We start from the raw sequence: 24,062 nt of genomic DNA on the forward strand, positions 1-24,062 counted from the left end.
ACGGTTTTAACTGTCCCAGTTTAAACCGTTTCTGGGGTATTAAATACCATTATCTTCCATTACTAAAATGTATATCTCTAGCCTATCCTCTAAAAAAAACAACACACAAATAATTCTTGTTATTCAATTGCATCAGTTTTTACCTCAAAATGTCGATTTTCATTTCACCACACCCTTCCCCCACTGACTTTTGTATTTCATCACGTCCCCTTTGTCAATCTTCACTAACAGGACAGCGCCATGTGTCTGTTTCATTAACAGCACAAAGCAAAAGTATTACAAATGTTTACCCCTTTGGGCCCACACACCTGCATCCCCTCAACACTCGAAAAGACTCACGCAGGCGACATCAATTCTTTCAAACATGTTTTTTATTTGATAATACTGAATATTTTGTCCTTCGCCTGGACTTACACAAAGCATCAAACACATGCACAGTCCTCTATTAACACAAGGTACCCATTTCTCATTTCTCTACACCTCTCCAAAAACGGTTAATCTCTCTCACTCTCACGTTACTCCAGCGCAAGAGGACCTTCTCACCTCGACATTACAGCTAAAGACATCATAGACAAAAGACAGCGAAAACACACAAAAATCATGACAGGTATAATAATAACACTGAAAAAATACAAAGTAATGCAAATGGAAAGAGTTTACTTTTAAATTATGCCTCTAATACTCCATAGATAGATTTTTTTGATAGCTTAAGGTGTATAAAACAGCACTGTAAACTTGGATTGATAACTTGCTTTCTATGACAGCGGTAAAGCTTTCATTAATAACTGGAAAGAGCAGGAAAGCTAACAGTAAGCATGTTAATACCTTATTACTCATGAAATAAACCATCTGCGAGAATATATTGGCAAATCATGAAACTGCTGTTGGCATTTACAATCAACAGATAGTACAAAGACACTGAAATAACATCCAAGAAAGCTCTTTTTGTTTCTCTTTCACACATTAAACCTGCAAAAAGATCCCTTTTATCCCAACCTCTCAGGCGCCACTTTTTTTGTTTTTCCTTCAATTTGATCTGATGACAAACATAGGAAGAATAAGTGAATATAGATCACCAAAAGCACTCAAGATAGGAGATATCTGCACCTGAGGTGGATCTGTCGGTCGGGGCGAACTATGATAAATGTCACATCAGAGTGTTTAGGCTCTTGTACTTGAACCTCAAAAAAGTGCAAATCTAGTTCTAATGCAGTAAATAATAATCATCAAGTAACAATACAACTAGTATATGCATAGGTACTGTACAGATACAAAATGGGGGTAACAATGAAGAGGAATGAAGATGTGAAATTTAGGATATTTTTGATTGGACTGCTGGGCGGGAAGCAGGTTTTTTTTTATTTAGAGAGCTGATCTTTGCACAGCATAGACTGGTCCAGTGAGGCCTGTGAAGATCGCAGACTTAACATCACCACAAGAAAAGATGTTTCACCTAATGAAACCAGAAAAGCCATGCTAGATGTTCTTTTAAAAGAAAACCGTGTCGTGGGTGTACCAGCAGAGAAGACGAGAGAGAAACTAATAGTGAGAGAGCGAGACAATCATTTAAAAAAAAAGGCAACTTGGAATTTGGCTTTGGAATAAAAATGGAGAATGAGGTAATAAAAGTAGAAACACGATGGGGAAACAAATGATCGTCCGATTGGTGGAGAGCTGTTAAAGCGCTTTGCGGGGCAGGAAGTGCTCTGTCTCACCGAGAATTTATGTCCTCCTGACGCCAGCCTCAGGAGGAAGTTACATCATCACTTGACCAGTCTATGTCTCATGATGCCATTTTATTTGTTATTAAAGAAGTGCTGTGTCTGAGAAGAACCTCCAAACCTCTTCAGTTCAAAATGAGCAATGCCGAGGTCGCTTTCTCTGACTGGAATGCTCACGGACAACAAATACAGAGAGAGGCTGAAGGTTGTTTTCAGACCGGCAGTTAATATTAGACACGTTAGCTTTGCCTTTTTTAATCAAAAATATGATGTTGTTATCTTGAATATCAATGGAATCGTTTACATTTATTTTCCAGACAGTGGGCAGTCAGGCCTGCCTCGTGACTAAGGGTCGTCGGCATCCAGGAACTCCTTCTTGGGCGACGCAATGCCGCGGTACCAGGAGCAGGAGCCGTCCGCCCGCTTCACGCAGGCGTAGTGGTTGGCCTGGCGTCCGTGCACCTGCTTCTCGATCATCATGTCCGTCCACAGACACTCCTCAGGAGCCGAGATCTCGCAGGGCAGAGAAGGACAGCGCACAATCTGCAGAGACACACATAGGACATTCTCCATAAACTGTGTGCAAAGTCTGTGGAGTCATGTTAAGTCAACTTCTGGTGCGGTTGTCATTTATATTTACAGTTAGGGTGGGGTATTATTTGAAACCACAATAACAGTATAGTATATGTAAAAAGTTAAAGTATACACTATATCATATTTCTTTAATTACGATAGCTGCTATTCATCACATCACAGTGAACTTCGCTTTGTATTTTTATCTACAATTATGTTAATATAGTTTCTTTTTTAACTCAAATTGTTATTTTAGTTTTATGTAACTCTTATTATAATTTGTAACTTTCTCTATTTGTTTTTCTTTTTTCTGCCATAGCCCTTAAATGGGTTTACATCCAGTAGTTATCTCTCTGTATTATGTATTCAAAAGTGGCACAGTCTGCCATTCCCATGCTGCACCTTGCCTACCTAAGCCCTAGCATTTCACAGGACAACACTGCAGTAAGTAAAAAGTAGGTAGTATTTAGCTGAATAAATATCATCCTCACTATCTTGACTAGCGGGTGGGTCTCAGGGAGTTAAAGCGTGCATACACAGCATTCCTCCACCGCCTTACCTTGCATTCACAGCCCATCTGGTAGCGCTGGGTCAGGCCCTTCTTCTGGGTGTTGCTCAAGGAGTCCCAGGGCATGATGTAATCACACAGGGTCACATGCATGCGCCCGTTGGCCTCGGACTTGCCTGCCAAAAGAGCAAGACTTTGATCAACCATCTCAATTACAAGAGGACAAGTCAGTCCTAACAAGATCATACAAGCATCATATAAATGCTTTCATTTGACTTAAGGTCAAACTAGTGTCAGGCAACAGGTTCCCAGGTAAAACCGATCCAATATGTGCCTGCAGGCATCAACACAGAGAAGCCGGCGTTTTTGCTTCATGCACAAGTGGTGCCAGTCAAAACAAGAATACACTTCAACTTGAGTTTACAGATCTGCTGAGGCTGCGTTCTCCTCACTTCACCGCTATACGTCTGCAGAGCAACTCCCAACATGTTTTCTGTCTTTACAGCACTGACTCACGTTTCACTGGCACTCTTCCAACTGTGTTAACCCTTAAAACTGGAAAGAGGATGAATGGTTTTAAAAGACGCCGCAGTCTGCAGAAAGTTAACGCTGTCCCACTTCCCACTGCTCAAGTCCTGCAGTCTGAGAGAGAGAGAGAGAGAGAGAGAGAGAGAGAGAGAGAAAACGCTGGCTTCAGCAGTTCCTCCTCTTACAACTCTCTGTAATTAGGGCCCAGTGTTTGCGGGTCCATCTGTCTGCGATGGGGAAACCAGAGCACGCATGGCACGATGCTCTATTTGCTGTACTACGTCTCCTGCTGCTTTCTGTCACAATATTAGCCAGTTCCAGTGGATAAAACATTAAGGGAATAGTTTGACATTTTCAGAAAAATGCTCATAACTCTGGTGGTGGTTGGATAAGTCGATTGATATCAAACCAAGCAATGCACTGCTGTAGACACGGACAGCAGAAAAACATATTTAAGCCACTCTAGGTTTGAAATATGTTGACCACTTGACGTTACTGTCTGACAGCCCTTTTCCACGGGTCACTGCAGCCATTATCTGTACTCTCTTCGAAGCCAGTGACAAAATCTATTTGTTTTTTGTGTGTTTGTTTGACTTTTGGTGAATCAAAAACCTACCCTTTTAAACATCTAAGTCACACAATAAATAACTGACACTGATATTGATTTTTTTTAGATGGGCCTTTAAGGTTACCGTACAAAGTTTTGCTGCCCCACAGTATCACTAGCACCTCATATAACCCCACTTCACACAATCTAAACAATCCGTCTGGAAAAATGACATAAGTGGCTTGTACAATGTATCACACTGGAGTTTAAGGAGCCTTAAAGTTTAAGATTGCATCTGTGAAAGTAACTTTAAATAAAAGCTCATGGACACAATACATCCAGAGCACTCAAAAATGCTCCCTTCAGGTTGTACTGTTGTAGAGTGAAGTACTTTATTTTTATCTCATGGTCCTCATCCCCTCAAGGATAAGATAAAAAGTAGTTAAATGTACATCTCTCAGGAACTCAAGCACGGCAGACAAGGTCACTCCCAGTCTCCACAGGGTTTAGTCAGCAGCTTATCATTACCCATAATTACATAAACAGTTACCCGGGTTGTCTGCTGTGAACACCTGGAGGTCTGAATCTGATTATCTGTCTGTCTTTTTATTCTTTCACTTTCCGTTTGAGGGTTGAAACTTAGCTAACAATAATAGCCCATAAGAAGTTATGAGAGCCTACACCAGTGGCGTCGCCTGGCCTGGGCATCCGGGGCTTTAGCCCCGAATGTTTTTTCTGTAGCCACGGACAATTCTCCCTCAATAATATAATACATTAACCGTGCTTTACGTGAACCTCATCATGACACAAGAGAGGACGGCAGCACTGTAATTTCCCGTGTTCAGTGAATGCAACAGAGGCATGACACCAGACCAATCAGAGAGTTGCATGGAAAAAACGTGTGCTTGTGTCATTCAAGCTCGGCTCTGTGTGTGTGTGGCAATAGCATTTAGTGTGATAGAGAGAGAGAGAGAGAGAGAGGGGGAGAGAGGGGGAGGGAGGGAGGTGCCAGCATGGACCGTGTTGTTAGCATCTGGTTAGCTAGCTGCACTAACGGACATAAGGAGCTGTTTGTTCCACAAGAAGCTGGAGGAGAGTCCTCTCCTCTCAGACTGAGAGACTCAGGTGAGCTAAAGGACTCTCTGAGTGTTTAGATACATAACTTTAGTCTAAGTTATCTCAGTGGGTCCCAAACGGTTTGGTCACAAATTATTCAAAAGATTATTTCCGCGGCACACCTTCATATGATCATTATAGTTATTTAAAAAAAAGAGAATAAAGTAAAAACAGTTATGAAATACTATATGGCAGTAAAACAAGAATAGAGTTTAAAAGGGGAGTGATTAGTAAAATATCCATAAAGAAAAAGTACATCTGTTTACAGTTCTGCTTCATATGGGTGTTGAGAGAGGTATCCATAGATCTCTTCATTTTGCTCTCAAAGTGCACCAGATTGATGCATTTAACTTCAATATTTAAAAAAAAATCTTCCCGGGGGACCATCCCCCTGGACCCCCCTAGAGGAGGTGAGCCCCCCACTCATAAAAAATACCACTTTACCCCTGCCTATATGCCGTGAGCTGATTATCGAGCCTTCATTGTAACAGTCGCGGGTGTACTGTGTGTGTGTGTGTGTGTGCGTGTGGGGAGTGTTGCAGTAAAGCCGCCACTGTGGGCTAAGCCCCGAATGTTTTCAGGTCCAGGCGACGCCCCTGGCCTACACTAACACATTTAAAAGTGTTATTTTGAATTTGACCTATTTTTGACCTTCATGCCTTCTTGCTGGGAGTTTCTGGAGCCGGAGAGATCTACAGCAAGGAGATGTTAGCTTAGCTTAGCATAAAGACTATCATTGGGAAACAGCTAGTCCGGCTTCATCTAAAAGGTGACAAAAAACTACCAATAAATAACCTTAAATAGATCACTCATTAACGTGTCATATGTTTGTTTTATCTGTACAAAAACTCATTTCTGTTTGTGTATGGATTAAATACATCTCCCCAGTGGTACACACCTGAGATCAGGTACTCCTTCTTGCCGGCGACATCCAGGGTGACGCCACAGACAGCAGACATAGGAGCAGTGAAGATGGTATCGATGTCCTGGGTAGGACCCTTGAACATCTGCAACAACAAAAAAACAGCGAGTGGGTCAAAGGTCAGAGTGAAGGAGGCAACATCTGTTCGATACTCGGATCAGTGTCTTCTTACCTTGATCTGTTTGACCTCATACTGGATCCTCTTGATTGGGTTCCCATAGATATCATTCCCAGTATCCACCTCGCTCTCTCCCACCACCTTCGCTCGAATCACTGTTGAAGAAACAGAGGAACGCAGCGTCAGATTACAAGTCGTAACATGGTACCAATAAAACAAAGGAAGCAGAACGCTGCTGTAATCAACCAGATATGAGAACAAGACGTTCTTTGGGTCAATTCTTTGTTTGGTTTACAAAGAATCATATCATCCAAAACTTTTCTTTTTTACAATTTCCGAATTCCAAGATGAGGTCTTGATTTGTCTTCTAACCCAGAGATAAATGGTTTACAATTATATATATATATATATATATATATATATATATATATATATATATATATATATATATATATATATATATAAAAAAAACAGAAGATCAACACATTCTCACTTGGGAGAAACTGACAGCAGAGCTTCCTGCTTCAAAACATGACCAGGAAACCGTCGAAGGAGCTGAATTAAGGAACAAGAGTTCAACTTGAAAGCTGATAGGCAGAGAGAGAAAGTGGGCCAGAGGCATGTTTCTCACCGTGTTTAATGGCTACATCAAGCTTCAACTATGCCTAGGGCATTTATTCAGAATGGAAAATATGAGCAATAGAGAACCCAGAGTTGACTGCTGTTGCTCTGAGACCCTTGTGTTCAGTTTACGACTTGGAGCAGACACAAATATGGGGGTTCATGGCTCCCAGAGTTAATAACGTCTCTCACTGTTCTCCTAATTTCTTCCTCTTCCTCCTCCTCATAGTCAGTGTTATCATGAAGGTAGGTCTGGGAGAAGGGCCTCGCCTCACACCTCTAATCACCTGATAGGCTACTTTTAATTCTGCCTTTTTGGTCCTCGATTTAAAAACCCACACTTCCCTTCCCTTCCATTTATCCATCCATTCCCCTTCCCATTCCTACCCCCATCTTCACACACATCCATCCCATCCCTTCGATCCTTCACCCCCCTCCATCACTATCACTGTTTACCTACATGCTTCCACCCTCTCTCCCTGTCTCCTCCTAATCTCTTTTAGCTGGTGCATGTTTTATGTCTGATTCTAGGTATCATCTGGGGCTCCAATTAGGATCGGACAGAAACACAGATGAGACAGAACCCCCCCACTGCGTCTCCTGGACTTCAGTTTGTCTTCCAGACCAGCCTGACAGACAACATCCACAGATGAAGCCATATTTTCCCAAACACTTTTTCACATCTGAGTCCATGTCAACATAGTATTTAATCAGATGAAGGAATTTCATTTATTATAGAAAAAGCTGAGCAACAACAACCAGCATGAGGGAAACACTGTGTTAATAAATAACTGTTTTGTATCGGAGTGTCAACAGATTTAATCAGTGGTTTTGAGACAAAAACTCCCATGATCCTAAGCTACTTCACAATGGCACCAAACCCATTATTTTGTTTTTGTTTTGGTTAAAAGAATCCTGGCAAAACATTACATATTGTTTGTTCGATATCATCACATAATTACTTTGTTGATAAAAGACTACAAACAAAGGACAAGGAGGAGACAAACTATTTGTTGAGACTGTGATTAAGTGATCTGGGATCAGATACAATGAAGTTGGCTTTAAGCATTGATAACTGGCTTGAAAACGTCTTTCATTAGTGCGTCAGAGGCACCGAGCTCCCAGCTCCTCACAAGCAAACCTCTGCTATTGACACACACACACACACACACACACACACACACACACACACACACACACACACACACACACACACACACACACACACACACACACACACACACACACACACACACACACACACACACACACACACACACACACACACACACACACACACACACACACACCACACACACACACACACACACACACACACACACACACACACACACACACACACACACACACACACACACACACACACACACACACACACACACACACACACACACACACACACACACACAAGTTTTTCCTCTCATTTCCTGACCTCATTCGGAGCCACAAACTAATGAGCAAAGAATCAGCAGCAGGACACAATACTGAGGGGAAATGACCCGCTGTTCACCATGGATTGCTATTATGGAAGTTTATCTGTCTACCTTTGTGTTGCAGACGTGTTTACTTTTGAGTTTTAGCCCCTGCAATAAAGCCAGAGCGGATCATCCTGTGCAGTCTAAACAGCGTGTGGCGGAGGCGGCAGACTACACAGCGTGAAGCTAAAACAGCACAAGTACCGGAAAGCCTGCAGGAGACCCAGCCCCACCACAGATTGATCCTAAAGTCATCCGATCACCAGCAGTCAATCACCAGCTATAGGACCCCCTCCATAAACCACCAAGTGACCCACATTTCCCCCACTCCCCCAACCAGGGCAATGTTTAATGACTTATACATGCGTTTCAGTCGCACTACGCAATGTTTTCCATGCATACCTCGTATAAAAACCCCACATCCTAAGTGCCCCCCCATTCAATCCCACCGCTGATGTGGTTTGTCCAGCTCCAGACGGACGTGGGCCTTCTGTTAAACCTGTCATTTAACCAGAGACAAACTGCCATAAACGCAGTTCAACCGCCCTCATGACCTCCGAACACATCTGGGTGAAGACCTGTGCAGCAAAGACAACAACTCTAGATTCCTTTTTGAGCATTTTATTATCAAAGTAGAGATGCTATTAGTCGACTAAACAGATTAGTAGACACACAAATAATCTGCAAATATTTTTGAATATCCATTCATTGGATTTGCATTTTGGAAAGTATTTTTTTTCCTTTTACTTTTATATTATATTTTTTATTATATCATAACTTAGTACTTTTTTCTTAACATAGGTAACATTAAGCTGTCTGTGGCTCTTTCCTGCTGTAACTATGCAAATGTCCCCCTCTGTGGGACTAATAAAGGTATTCTGATTCTGATTCTGATTCATTGTTAAAATGGTCAAAAAAGGTTTTCTTAGGTTTGGGACTGCCAATATAAGACATCATATGACATCACCTTGGAATTTGAGAAGCTGGGATGGATGTTTTCCACTAATGTCACTATTGTTTGCACCAGTTTAACCTAGAAAATAACTGGCAGATAAATAAATAATGTACCAAGGTGATATGAGAGTCAGATTAGCAAGAAATGATTATCGACTTTTTTGTTATTGTTCTTACTTCCTTCCTTCTAGTGTAATAAACTTTGATTAGTGTTTTAATTTATGGATTTTTTTTGGAGCAACATTAACTTTGATTTGAAGTTGTGTTCAGGTAACATTATGAATTGAAGTCCAATACTCTTTTAGCTGTTTTTGGTCTCTACAAACTCCTGTGGGACATATCTTTCTCTTAAGCTGCTAAATGCTCCAATATGTTCACCAGCTAGTCGCTAACTATGTCTGTCTGCCGTTTAGTGCTGATCATGTGGTGTGCAGTGTTTGTTGCATTTTCACTGACATCAGCTGCCTGCTGCTACTGGAGACAATGCTAATTGAGAGCTGTATAACTGAATTAAAATGTGGGCAAGAAAACCAAAACAATGAGCTGAAATGTCAATTTTTGCAGCCTTAATTTTCCATTTCTATAAATGAGTCAGTGTGTGCATGTCCACAGTCGGTTGATTCTGCTCTTCCACAACGCCCAGCGTCTGGACATTGCAGGGCTGGGCTGCTGGGGAAGTTCCCCTTTGTGGGTAACAGATTTAAATGAAAAGAGGATGTTTGTCTCTGCAGTTAGTGAGTGTGTGTGATTGTGAGGTAGGTGCATGACAGTTTTAATGGCTTGTGGTTTTAAGCTACCGCATCATTTAGCATGAAAAACAGAAGGTGACACACACTCATGCTGCCAGCCCCTGCATGTACAGTATGTGTGTGAACTCGAAACAAGTGGGATCCAATTTCACCAAAACAAACACCAAATTGTCAGACCACATAACTGGTGACAAAGTCACCGCCTACACATTCTGGGCAACCAGACAACCAACTCTATTATGATTCTTTGCTCTTTGCAAGCCTGCAAAAAAACATTTCTGCTTCTAAGATCCCCCAAAACCAGTGTCAACCTCAAATCCACCCTGGAACCATCGCTGGACAATGACATTTACCCATGTGCCTTTAAAGTACATCATCCCTGCTGACAAAACTGACTCATACCACCTTTAAAAACAACATGAGCAACTAGACACAAATACACCTCTCTTAGACTTCCAGCTCCAGCGACTGAGTCACACCTGAAAAAAAGAGATGTCAGATTCCAATAAGAAATTACTGGGATACACATCCTATTCACAAACACACACCTGTGCATGTGTGTGAATAAGGATTCTAGAGAAGGAATAAAAGATGGAGCCAAAGTAGTATGGTTTAGGAGTTTCTCATTCTCAAAGATACCATACATATTTTCACTTGGACTGTGACTTTTATTGCGTTTCCTCCTAAAACACACCCTAAACTGACAGCCAGATGTAATTTGTAGCCAGAGTATGTGTGTGTGAGTGAGCGTCCACAATGCATATTGCTGGGCCCGTAGTTGTGTGTACGAGTGTGTGTCCCTGCATTACACCGGAGCAAAAGTTGGGAAAACCCCAGCAGCATTCTTGTAATTCCTCCCAGCACCACCCCTCACAGGAAGAACCAGGGCAGGAATGGAAATTTGGGAAAGCTCGCGGTGTGACATATTTCTGTGGTTTAGATTTAAACCCCTCCACCCATAAAAACATTTCTCTTCACATTCTCCATCCCTTGTCCTCCTCTCTGCTTTTCCCCTCCTCTTCTCTTCTCTTTATTTCCTCTCTTGTGCCACGTTGCCCTGCAAAAGCCAGGCGACGCTGCTCTGTCCCACTGCAGCTGAGGGGTGAAGCCACCCTCCGCTGCAGACCTGAGACATTATGTACAGTGATGGGCCCAGCCTGTGTTGCACTGACGTACACAAACATAGTGCTCTGCCTCTTCCACCCCGCGATACAACAGTAAGGTCCTCTTATTGTTGGATTTAGAGCAATGAATTGAGATATTACATTAAAATCAGAAGACATATTACCATAAAGGTAATTATAATTCTTACAGGTGATTTTAAACTCCTTATAGTGATGTTATAATTAATTTTAATTAATTTTTTTTAAAAGTGCATGTCCTTATGTGTTTTGGTCCCTTCATATCATACCTCCATGACACCTCAACAACATACATTTTGTAGTACTGTGTTTCCCAAATGGCTACTTTGGTAATTGAAATGTGTAGTGTTACCATAAAGGTAATACTTGCAGGTCATTTTAAACTCCTTGTTGTGATGTTTTAATCCATTTTTGGGGACTTTTAAAAAAAAATGTTGCATGTATGTTTGTTGGCCCCTAATGCATCCATGACACCTAAACAACATACTCGTTCTCTTTCTGTGTTTCCCAAATGGCTACTTTTGTATTTTAAAGGTGTATTGTTGACAACATGACCAGACAAAACATGACAATGGGATCTGCGTGTGTGCAGTCTGGCAGTGGCCTTGAAGAGGACCCTCCACCTTCAGGCTTTCCAGCTGTTTCCATCAGTTTCACTGAGCCCGTTCAGCGGGAACCGGAGCCGGACTGAGCGGCTGCAGCTCCCGGTATCTGCGCAGGAGCCTGGTGCAACATGGGTAAACAACAACAAACAGACCACAACAGTCCCTGGTGCTGTACTCACCTACGTCGGCGTTGCAGAACGCCTGTTGCGGATGGACCGGGGCACAGCTGCACGCTTCCGCGAGCTCCTCCGCCCGCCAAAGCAACAGCAGCGCGAGCGTGCAAAGGATGCCGTTAACATTAAACGGCATTTTCATAAACGGTGATGCGACGTTTCTTCAGCCTCTCCGGTGCTGCGCAGATGCGTTGCAGTGTAGCTCCAGCGGCAGCCCCCCCCCCCTCCGCTGTGTGTTGTTTACCGACAGAAACCTGGTAAACAGCCCCGGGCGGTGTGCGTGCTCAGCTCCGGTGTGACGGTGAGGTTTCGCTGTGTGCTCCGGTGTGACGGGATGGGTCTTGGCTGGTGTCTGCACTGCAGCTGTCTGTCTTTCAGGGAGTGTTTTCTTTTCTAGGGTCAAGGCGGTTTTATAAAGCGCACGGCTCCTCCCCGCAGCAGTACCGGCCGAACCGGCAGGGGGCGCTGTGTCGTTCAGCTGGAACAACTGGAGCTGCTGCTTTAAAAAAAACTAATATTTAATTTATCTCAAAATATACTTCAGTTTCCATATGTGACTGGCCGTATTCCCAATATTTTAGTAATAATATATATTTAACTCAGAAAATGTAATAAACAATGTTTGCATATAAACAGGAATACAATTGATAGAAAAGTGTGGCACAAATCTGTCACTGCAGATGAGTTTCCTTATTATCTAGAAGGTTTTTTGACAATCTTTCGGTAGTTACGTTTTTTTATTTGATGCTAATGTTTTCTTCTACTCTAATAGAATGTTTTAATTCTACACTTCTCTAATATTGTGTGTCATGAGTTTTCTACACAAAGAAAGATGTTCGCCTTAAACTTCTTACATTTGTAAATAATCAGAACAGAATGAGATAATATAATAATATACATCAGCAGGTTTGGGTAGTCACAGATTACATATAATCAGGATATATTTAGATTCCAAAAGTAAGTAACTATAATCAGCCTAGATTATATTGGAAAAAATGTAAAGTAGATATCTACGTTGTGAAAGATTACTATATTTCATCATTAAAATGGGGCAATTTAAAAAACAATTTCATGACATCAATGCTATAAAATGTTGGGTCGACAAAATACATTTAATTTGCAATGAAAATGTTTTTCAATTGTATTTGCGGAACTCAAATGTTTGTAGTTTGATTTTTATGTAATCCTGAAGTTTTCAGATTAGGTTAAAAGATTTGTAATCAAATTAATTTAGATGCCTATTGCAAGAAGTGTAATTTAATTTATAATGAATATCAATATACCTCACTTAATCCTTACACCATATTGTCAGGGTTCTATTGAGCCGACATAAAAACACACAGGACGCTGCATTTCAAATTATTGTGTGGTTTTATTACATTTTGTTCTGAGGATCGTGGCACAAAGCGACATGTCTGACTGGTAAACCATTTCAGAAAAATCCTGCTAACAGGTCACACCTCTACCTCCATTCTGTCAGAAGATGGCAGTGTCCTCCCCTTTTATCACACAAAACCTATTTTCAGAGTCTTAATCCATGCATAGAAGTATTTCTGTGGTTTCATAGTGCCGCACAATTTGTTTTAAAGACAATAAATCCAGCAGTGTTGTTGCTCCTGCCGCTTTGAAGAAGGCACAGATTGTAAGAAACGTTGAGCCACAAGACGCAAACAACTACAGATGAGACATGAAGGACAAACTAACAGTTTTAATGTGACTGAGAGGAAATCATTTGGTTTCTCAACAGGAGTACACAGTGCCCCTAGCATCTGTCTATTGTAAGAAATAATTTGAACAAAAGATAAAGAAACTGTTTAAAAAGTGGTTGTTCATAAACATCCCACCAATAAGCACCAATGTGATGATTTATGGAAATTAGCCTTTCATTTGTACTAATAATTGGAAAATGAATTCATAAACACATGTGTAATCGTTCATTTGTAGCGAGTAGATGATGCTAATCTAAGCCTCAGAGGCCTTTGTTGAAGTACACATGTTTAACAGCTTGTCCGTATTGAGACACAATGGAGTCTCTCAGCTCGGGCTCCAGCTTCGACACGGCCATCGAGCTGAGAGAGACAGATAGATGGAGATTTTAGGAAAGCAGGGTCCAAAGGAGAAAGAAAAAGAAGAGAAACATGATGTTCGATTAAACAAGCTGATGCTGGTTCATGATTACAATGTGTTTACAGGGCATACTTTAAATGTGTTGTCTTGTTTTTATTTACTGCTGCTGTTACAGATGGATGGATGGATAAGTATTACTTATCTGCAATTACGTTTTCTACAACCCTTCATTATATTTCCTAATTTAGATTTGCCCACCAAATTCTTTCACCCCAATATCTCATTTTCCAAATATGCACTTCATGTGTCAGTACATATTTAGAAAAGGCGTCGGTGGTCAAGTTGCAATGTGGGTATTGTAGGACCAAGTTTTGACAAGGAAGGATTAGTGGAATATAAAAAAGGAATTTATCTCTGGTCCTGCTTCATCAATTTCTACATCTTTCAAAAACAGTTTATGTGAGTCTGAGAACATTTAAGGAGCTCAGTCCTCAATCAACACTGTCTTTAAGCTACATATCAGTCAGCAGGTGAGAGGAAAGAAATGTTTGTTTACCATCTTTGAGGGAACAGCGAGCAGGCGGCAGGCACCATGAAGACCAAACTGTAGATGAAAGAGTGAAATAAATGTAGTATTTGCAATGACGAAAACAATAACAATAGATTATTATCCAAGTTGTGGAAATGCATCAAACTTCTGTGACCCTGAACCCCTCTCTACTTACAACGCTCCCACCAACATCACTTGAATTGGTCCGTGGAGATACGTGATTCTCTGTGAAAAGACAGACAGAGGTTTGATCAAACCTTCAATAATAATGTAGAGACTAGGCCACAAATATACTCTTTGCTACAGTAATTCCTAGATTACTTTTCTAATATGTGATGTCAATAATCACTATGTAAAGCAGCTCTTTGTCTTGGATTACTGTATATTAATGTACTGTACTGTTTGTATGCGTGTGATAGTCGGTTTTTTCACTAAAATAACAAATGACGGACCTACAGAAATTAGGACTGATGCCCACTTTAGCCGTATGAAGGTTAGGGTTAGGTCAATATAGTCAAAGTCAAATATATATATTACTGTATATCCAAATAGATATAAATAAAAAGGTCTAACCTGCATGAACTTATATTTTTCCATCCTTTGCATGATGATGGGGAGGATGACTGAGAGCAAAGAAGAAGAAAGGGTTAACTTGAAGAACTAAATACAATATTTATAGCATTTTAAGAGGAATGTCTTTGCGTACTCATTCCTGGTGCCGCCATGGTGATCCGCGAGACGACCACCTGGGTGATGCCTTTTACTGCGGCTTTCTGCAGGGACATGAAACAAGATTCAAAGACACATCACAAGGAGTTTATTTATAGAAAATAAAGAACAAAAAAGCTTTCCGTTATTATTCATTAAGTGTCTTAAAGTGCGTCCAGAGTGCTGACCTTAGAGTGACCCAGTTTGTTGCCATTCTCATCCGTGACAGCAATGCCATTCAAAACTTCCCTGAAAGCAAAGCAGAGACAAAATAGAGATGACGTAAAACTCAATCAGTCATCTATGCTAGTTGTAGACAATCTGCTAAGTGGCCAATATTTTGTCTTCACTTCAGGGTGAACCTTAAGTGTTTAAAAACAAACTAAAAGACTAATTTTACACAGGAAATACAACATTAAAGTAAAAGGAGCATTAGTCAAATCTTCACAAGGCCAATTATTGGAAGAGTGCTGCAGAAAGTATACACAACAACATTTCATAAAGATGCTTTCAGTCAGCGGGAAACGGTAAACCTCTGTGACATTTCAAGGTGATCTATTCAAGGTTAATGTATTGTTATTCTACACAGGGTCGCACAACAAAATGCAAGTTGTAGTCTAGTAATGGAGAAGCCGACAACCAAAACAAATCTATATTGACGTCTAACCTTATTTTACTATTTCTACATTATTATTATTATAATTTGGCCTCCACAAACATGATTACGGTCTTAATACATTTGAAAACAAAAACCTACTCCGCATGGAACAAGATGATCTTTAAGGTTCTAGCACAGAGAATGTGACAAAGCTTCTCACAGTTTCTGATCCAAGAAAAGTACCACCAATACAATGTGCACAGAACAGTACAACAATACCTCTGCATGTATTTTTAAGGAGTTGAGGCAGTAACACAGCAGGACTTACTGTTGCCTCATCATAGGAACGTTAACACAGTTGGCTGAAGCCACCGCGACAAAAGGAACCCAGCGAGCCACGAGGGGAGGGGCTTTCTGCAGGACAAAGTGAAGAGGAAAAGGTGTTTTAAGATCATTCAGCTTTTTACTTTACCTCACATAGCACTGAAACACAGTCAGAGAGGTAGGGAACAGAAAGTAAAGACTATCAATAATAATAGCTTGGATTTATAGAGCGCCTTTCAAGAAACCCAAGGACGCTTGACAATAGGAAGAGGGGCTGTGGGGGGGGGGGGGGGACAATAAGGAAAACAGTCACACAACAGGGATGAGAAAATGAGAGAGAGACAAAAAACGGGTTTTTTTTCAAACTCATCTCATGCTTGCATGTTTTGTTGTGATTTTTATCTTTGTTGCAATTCTTTGGCTGTGGTCTGGGCCCATACAGTACTTATCAGGCGTCTCAGAGTACAACATCTATTATTTTGTGTGCAGATGTAGAGAACAATTCTGTCTCTGCAGAAACCAATGTCCACACAACATTAACAGGGTATATGCAAGAATCCTGAAGTCAAATGTAATACCTTTTAAGACCTTTTTTAAGAGCCTTTTCATACATTTTAAGACCTCATCGCCACTTTGAGTTTTAAACCGGTTACATTGGCGACACACTTTACCTCACATTTACTATATACAGTATTGATTGTCCTTCCTCCTTATCTTCCAACCATTTGGACGCAAACTTGCATTTCCCCATAACGATGTTGTTTAACAACCGGCGTAAACGGACCTTCGCGCGCTATCAAGCAGTGAGCGTGCGATGTCCTGTTCAGATGACGTCAAATCCAACGGGATGCCATAAATAAACTACACAGAATCACACTACACACCTACGCAATGATTACATTCAGGCAAACTGTAGAATACTACCTCTTTGGAGAATTTATATACTTATTGACAACAAGCTACAAAATGTAATACCTTGGAAAATGCCGTTTAATACTTTAAAATACTTTTTAATAGCCTTAATTTTCGCTAAATTGATTTATCAACTTTTAATACTTTTTAAGACCCCGCGGACACCCTGATTAAAATTAATTTATTTAGGGGGGAAATTCAGCTGTGCCACGGTGATGACTCAACAATTTTGGAAATCATAAAGCAAAATGTGTCCCCATTAATGCACATGAAGAGAGTTCCCTTAGTGGGAACACCTTTATTTTGCCTAATGAAGGACATCTCAAATAATATTAGCACATTGTTACAGTGCATTTCCCAACAAAGACATTACAAATGTACATAAAGTGTCAATATTCTGAGTAAATTCTGTAATGCATTGTTTGCAAAGTGCATTTCTCCTGTTGCTAACATGAGGCAGGAAAAATGTCGGACTGATTCCTCGTTAAAGTAATACAGATAATATTTGTGATAAATGAAGTTCAGAGAAGAATTTCTTGATAAACATAAAGTTAACCTTGATCAGGAACATAGTGTTGTATGAATAAACGTTCTTTGTGTGATTGTACCTTTGTGTAGAGATTGAGTCCAACTGCGGTTGCTAACGCGGTACTGGTTGCTGTGAAATAGGCTACTCCAATCTGCCTGAGAGAGACGATAAAAGTATTTTACACACACGGAAAATGACATTGCTGGCTTCATCTGTCTTTTAAAGTGATGTAATGTAGTTTTATGGTAATAAAACTACATTGACATTCCATGGTGTGTTATTGCTAAGCTCTACAAATACAGCCAGGTGACTTTTTAGTGCTGAACGATAATCATTTTAAATCAAGATTTTGTATTGAATGATTGTTTTATTTTGTAAGATGCTGTGTAAAAAAAGGGAGATGATGACCTGCTCGCTGTTCATCCCTTAATTATTTCCTTGGTGGCCAACAATAGATGCATTTATTGTCTCATTGTGCTGCTGTTGCCTTTACGTGAATGTGACAGTATCAAATTCAGACAGGAAATTATACTTAGTCCAACAAAGTAAGATTAGTGATGTGGATTTAAAATAAAAGTATCTTTGGAAATTATTCATACTTGAGACTTACATGTTACATTGCCTTACGAATTGAGAAAACACATGACAGCAGGGTTATGGTTTAAAACCTATAAAAGTTTACGATTCATTCTTACTTGGGAGTAATGGGGGAGGCAGCGTTACGGTTGGTGTAGTTAACCAGAGCGTTGAAGGACTGATTCACCCACTGCCAGAACACCACAGCAGGAACTGTCCTAGAAAACAGACGGTTATGAAACCTCAAAATCTTCCCTCTGTGAAAATATTGCAATGCAGTGAAATGCAGCTCGCCCTGTTACCTGTAGAACTGCAGCATGAAGCCGGTGATGGCCATGCCTCCAGGGACCTGGAAGGACATGCGGCCGATGAGGTTCATGCGGTCTCCGGTGTCGGGGTGGAAGGCCGAGTCGTACAGCTTCTTGGCGTAGTGGAGCTGCTCCTCTGTGGTGCCGGGGGGGACAGATCCCGCCCTACAGAGCAGCACATACACACATAATCAACCAAACAACACATTTTCATACCATGAACTGCATGCAGAGAATATCATTTTTCATGTTGAAACTCGCAGATGACAGTTAACATGCAGGGAATTAGGAAACATATCAAAAGGGAAAATCCATCTAAAAGTTGGTGTTGACATATTGTGTGTTATGTTACACTTGGTTTAAAATGATTTCATTTAATATGAAAATCTGTATAGGAGTTAAAGATGTTTTGGAACTAAAGGCCTAAATAGTTTACCTAGTAGCTTTGGACACTGTAAATCGTATATGCATACATTAAGACACAGATTTTAATGTTTAAAATGATTGCAAAGCCAGACACAAATGATACTTTAGGTTGTTTATTTGATCAAACTGCTGAATTACAATGCAATAAGTGGCTGTTGATCATCATACTATGAACAATTACTGTCTCTGTGTGACATGACTTTAAAAAAATGTGTGCAAAATTACTTTTAAATATCTATCCCAATATTATAATTGTTTTACTTTTACCAAATATATCTGACTTTATTGTTACTCTAATAGGTAGTGGTGCAAGTACTACTCCCTAAACACTTTATATGTATTACTCTATTTATTTATTGTAATGTTGTTGTTTTTCTTTTGCCATCTGGTGCACAAACATTTCCTTTGGAATAATAACGTTTTATCTTATCTCCCAGATAACATTCGGTCTGAGTGTTTATCTTCTTACCTGCAGCTATCCACTAAAGCTTTGGCCTCATCCAGGCGTGAATCGGGTAAGGTCACCGTTCTCCAGTCTGTGATGTTGAAGAAGTGATTCAATCGACCCATAAACGTGGACTGGTCCCATCGCGGTGCGTCAATATCGAATGAGCTCGAAGCCATTGTGGGGGTTAAAAAGCAGGCCTGATTTAATGCATGAAAAAGTTCAAATCTTTGGAAGACCCTTGTTTACTCTGCAGGACGTTACTCAGCAGTCGAAACCTGCAGAAAAGAGGACAGTCATGATAATATGCTGATCTATAGTACTGGCGGTAACTATAGTAGAACATACACTGATACATAGGTAATGACTGAATTACATGCATTTCTCTTGTCCGTTTAAAACGGGTTCATGTTTGTTTTCAAACCAGACAGACCTGGTTTGAGCTGATGTAACATTAACAGATTTATTTGCTCAGTGAGGACAGCTAGTACCTTTAAACTCACATTCCAACAAGGTTTACCAAGACTGCAGGCAGGGCCGGCCCTAGACTTTTGGGGGCCCTAAGCGAGCTTTGGCTTGGGGGGCCCCCCTCACTCTAGCAGGTTCTCACTTCACACAACACGGAACCAACTTTTGTCTTATGATGTTAGCATAAGCACACATATTGTATAAATAAGCATGTAAACACCGGGGACCTAACATCCTCTAGGGGGGTCCTCACCTCCTCTAGGGGGGTCCGGGGGCATGCTCCCCCGGGAAGATTTTTTTTTAAATATTGAAGTTAAAAGCATCAATCTGGTGCACTTTGAGAGCAAAATTAAGAGCAAAATTAAGAGATCTATGGATACATCTCTCAACACCCATATGAAACAGAACTGTAAACAGATTTTTCTTTATGGATATTTTACAAATCACTCCCCTTTTAAACTGTATTCTTGTTTTGTCATATAGTATTTCATAACTGTTTTTCATTTATTCTCTCTGGCTGTCCATCTCATAATGTTCACTTACATTCAGGTGTTGTTATGGCAACGTCAGTGGCCAAACAGCCACATTTACTGCTGCAAATACGTTCAATCATGCTGTCATCCAGCATTTCAGCTGACTTTTTCTCAGAAATACTGTCACATAACATCCATATATTTCAGTGCTAGGTTGATGCTTAGCTAAGCTAACTATGAAACACTTTAACTGACAGGACTCAGGATCAACTGTGTACTGTAAGCAGGGCTCGAGCTTAAGGACCTCCCGTCGTCCCGGGGCCGAAAAAAATCGGGTCGGGGAGGATACAAATTAATTTTGGGACGAATTTGGGACGAGAGTTAAAATAAAAATACCCTGCTAACTCTACTACGAACGGCGATGAAAATGAAACTGACTGCACGTTTTGTGTAGTACACAGTTATTAAACCTCCTTGTCAACATAAACACACACAAAGCATTTAGCAACCCGCGAAACACACACACACACACACACACACAGTACGTAGCTACAGCTGTCAGCCAGCCGCACAGCTGTGATGTAACTACCATTTTTTTTACCCCGGAGCGGTGCGGAGAAACAAAACGTAACTTATGAAGCAGCTTTTGACGGCGCGCTATGCATGGGGCACCCTAGAGGGGGTTTCCAGACATGTCATTGCAGCTGAGATGAGAACTCTCCATCGTATTTAGTCCTTAGCAATATGCTTCGCCTCTCCCCATGTAGGGATGGGTACCGAGCCCCGGCATTAAACGGGCCGCGGGTCGGAATTATTAAAGACAGTGGTACCAACAGTGGTCTTTTTATCGGTACTGGAGACATTTAAAACATATGTCATATGTATTATTGCTACATGAACATTATATTGCAGTTTTAGTTTCGCCAACTCCGTTTCTAATATGCAATAAGACTACAAAATGCGTCTATGATGTATTTTCGATCTTTCCAATCCAGACAAGAGAGCTCTCTCTCCCGTCTGTGTGCGAGGGGGCGGGGCAGTTTGTAAAGGTCTCCTGACTGTGTTACTGTCATCCTGGTTAGTGGTTACTCTGGGTTCTGTCTTCTGTCTTCAGGACAGAGTGTTGGATTTTTTTGTTAATCGGATGGGACTTGATTGGATTCAATATTAGAGTAACTTTCTCGCTTGTGTGTTTTTTTTAAATATATTTGGCCTTTGTTTATGTGTTTGACTGATTTACTCAAATAAAAAGGTTGATGAATTATCATCTAATGATTTGTATGATGTTTTATTTATGTTAAAGGTCACTTTGAATGATTTTAACTAATGATAATGTAGAAAAACAAATATTTTAAATTCGGGATGATCCACATTAATTTCGGGACGGCTTAGATTGTATTTCGGGACGGTTCCGGGAGGATGGTGAAAAAAGTTAGTCGAGAGCCCTGACTGTAAGGTAGCTTCTAGCTTCATGTCGAACAGTAAGTCAACATTTTCCAGAGAGCTTTCTTTGAAATCACCAGGTAACACTAAAAAACATTACATTTAGATTGTATGACAAAGTGTTTATTTAATATATCTGGCTAGCTATAGCTACTTGCTAACGGTTTAGCTTACCCCCGCGATTCAAAGTAACGTCAACGTAGCTGTAATTTCTCCTGGCTCAAGTGGTGGCTCTGGGGTTGTTGTGTGAACCACCACTTGATAATTGTCATCTTTTTTAAGAACAAATGTTCTTATGTCCATCTTCAAAAACTCTGAGTCTGAGACTGACAGTTTATTTTAAACATTGTCACAGCTCACAGGATAGGTACCTGTCAGCCAAATAAGACAGATGTTTATTTCCATTCAACTCTCTGGTTGGTCTGGTGCCTTGCCTGTGTTGCATTCACTGAACAAGGGAAATTACAATCCTGCCGTCCTCTCTAGTGTCATGATGAGGTTCAGGTAAAGCACGGTTAATGTATTATATGATTGACTCAATAATATAATACATGACTTTGAGAGTAGGCAATCTAGGCATATTAACACAATTAATTAAACATACTTATCACAGCGACGGTGTACTGAGATAAAAAAAAAAAAAAATCTTTTTTTAGCTAGGGGGCCCTTAGTAGCTGCGGGGCCCTAAGCGGCCGTTTATGTCGCTTAATGGGTCGGGCCGGCTCTGACTGCAGGTCAATAATCAATAAGTTGATCAAAAGAAGCCAAACATTTGCTGGTTACAGTCTTTCAAATGAGGGGACTTGCCGCTTTTCTTCATCTTATGATAGTCAATGAAGTATCAAAAAACTAAATCACTTTTAAAGAAAAGGGGACTCAAAACCCACTGTTTTCTTCTTCTTTTTTTACATTTGTAGACTTAACTATTCGTTGAGAAACAGAACAATTGATCAAACTGTAAGGATATTTATTACATGCAGGCCTAGGCGTACCCATGTTGGCCTTAAACCTCAGCAACCTTGTGAAAATGGTGTTTGACATACTGTATGTATCATACTGAAGTGTATTTTTCTTGCTCTCCCCTCCTAAGATGTTGGATTGCCAGCAGGTGCCCTTGGGTTTAAACCATAGACTGACTGTATATATAAAGGTTTAAACCCAACCCCGAAAAACACCAACTCTTGTTTCTCCCTAAACAATTCTCAAGGGCCAAACTTCCACTAGAAATGATTGACCACCTCCTGGTAAATGTTTCCACAGGTTCTCGTATTTGTTTTTTGCAGTGGCAGCATTACACTTTTAATACACAACTAGAGGAACCAGAACCTGCTGACTTCAGCTCGAACGATCCCACTGTGCATCTTCACCATTAGATAAGAAATTATTAAACGTAGGTATTCAGTGAAATCTCACAATGGAAACCAGCCTTGTGTGGTTTATCAGTGTTCTTTGGAGGCTCAGTCTGGCTCAAACTGGATTGTTTCGGCAGCCGTTTGTTGTATGTAGGATAAAGGCATGCAGAACCTTGCAGGCAACACTGAACACGAGACACATGTCAACGTGTCCATACATACCAGGAACATAAAGAACATATGAGGCCTATAACTACATGTTATTTTTATCCGTTCACTAAGTTGTGATGAATTGTTTACCCATGTGAAATGTCCCAGAGCCGAAAACCAGCCCTAGGTATAACTGAATATGTGTCTTTTGGAAGTTGCATTGAACAGTTTTGTATTCATTTGTGACATGTTCTGAAGCAAACAACTCATTTAGCAAAACACAGGAAGATGAATCGATCATGAGAATTAGCTAAGTTGCAGACCTGCATGTAGGGGAAGGTATGGTTAAGACATAAACAGGGCTCGGTGCATGCTGCATGTCATGACAATCTTGAGAAACCTCATGTGCAGGCCGTAGCATAGCAAGGAGTACCTGAACGCATCTGGATAACTAACACAACTTACACAACGATGACAGCTGTTTCAGGCTTGTGTGTGCATAACATATGTGTAATTAATCACTGAGTTCCACTCAAATAAGACATATACAGATTGCTTAGTGTAGTGTGAAGTCTACCAACCAAAGCAGTTCAAATGAAAGATTAAAAACATGTCAGTCCGAGCTCAAATGCAACTCATAACTCGAGTTACCAGCTGACTTCTGTAGCTAGGCAGATAAAGATAAACTAACAAGATACGTGCATCGACACACAGGCTGTATTCTTAGACAAGAAAATGGAAAACCTACCTTTGGGAGATTTCTCCTCACCCTCAACAGCCCTACAGAGCAACCTGTCAGGTAATCAAATGTGCTCGTGTGGCATAGTAAAGACACGTGGCATGCCCTCGTCCAATCACGGGCTGGGGCAGCTCCCGAGTTTACGGCCAACCAAACTGTTATGCTAACTAGCTAGGTAGGTAGCTTATTAGCTCTTTGGCAGTATAGTTAGATCGTCTCAG

General features: G+C 40.7%; 2 protein-coding genes across 2 annotated transcripts; both read right to left on the reverse strand.

The window, feature by feature from the left end:
- Positions 1-353: 353 nt before the first annotated feature.
- Positions 354-12,167, reverse strand: timp2a (TIMP metallopeptidase inhibitor 2a). The gene is made up of 5 exons (XM_034119358.1): positions 11,780-12,167; positions 6,088-6,188; positions 5,892-6,000; positions 2,854-2,978; positions 354-2,264 (listed from the first exon to the last, which is right to left on the reverse strand). Exons 1-5 carry the CDS (start codon positions 11,913-11,915, stop codon positions 2,067-2,069), a joined length of 669 nt encoding a protein of 222 aa, XP_033975249.1. The 5' UTR covers positions 11,916-12,167; the 3' UTR covers positions 354-2,066.
- A 958-nt stretch (positions 12,168-13,125) lies between these two features.
- sfxn2 (sideroflexin 2) lies at positions 13,126-23,987 on the reverse strand. The gene is made up of 12 exons (XM_034119699.1): positions 23,851-23,987; positions 19,241-19,494; positions 18,340-18,510; positions 18,157-18,255; positions 17,541-17,616; positions 16,025-16,110; positions 15,287-15,347; positions 15,097-15,163; positions 14,964-15,013; positions 14,566-14,615; positions 14,397-14,444; positions 13,126-13,842 (listed from the first exon to the last, which is right to left on the reverse strand). Exons 2-12 carry the CDS (start codon positions 19,393-19,395, stop codon positions 13,743-13,745), a joined length of 963 nt encoding a protein of 320 aa, XP_033975590.1. The 5' UTR covers positions 19,396-19,494; positions 23,851-23,987; the 3' UTR covers positions 13,126-13,742.
- Between the last annotated feature and the right edge of the window lie 75 nt (positions 23,988-24,062).

This window comes from Trematomus bernacchii, unplaced genomic scaffold, assembly GCF_902827165.1.
Source record: "Trematomus bernacchii unplaced genomic scaffold, fTreBer1.1, whole genome shotgun sequence".
NCBI classification, from domain to species: Eukaryota; Metazoa; Chordata; class Actinopteri; order Perciformes; family Nototheniidae; genus Trematomus; species Trematomus bernacchii.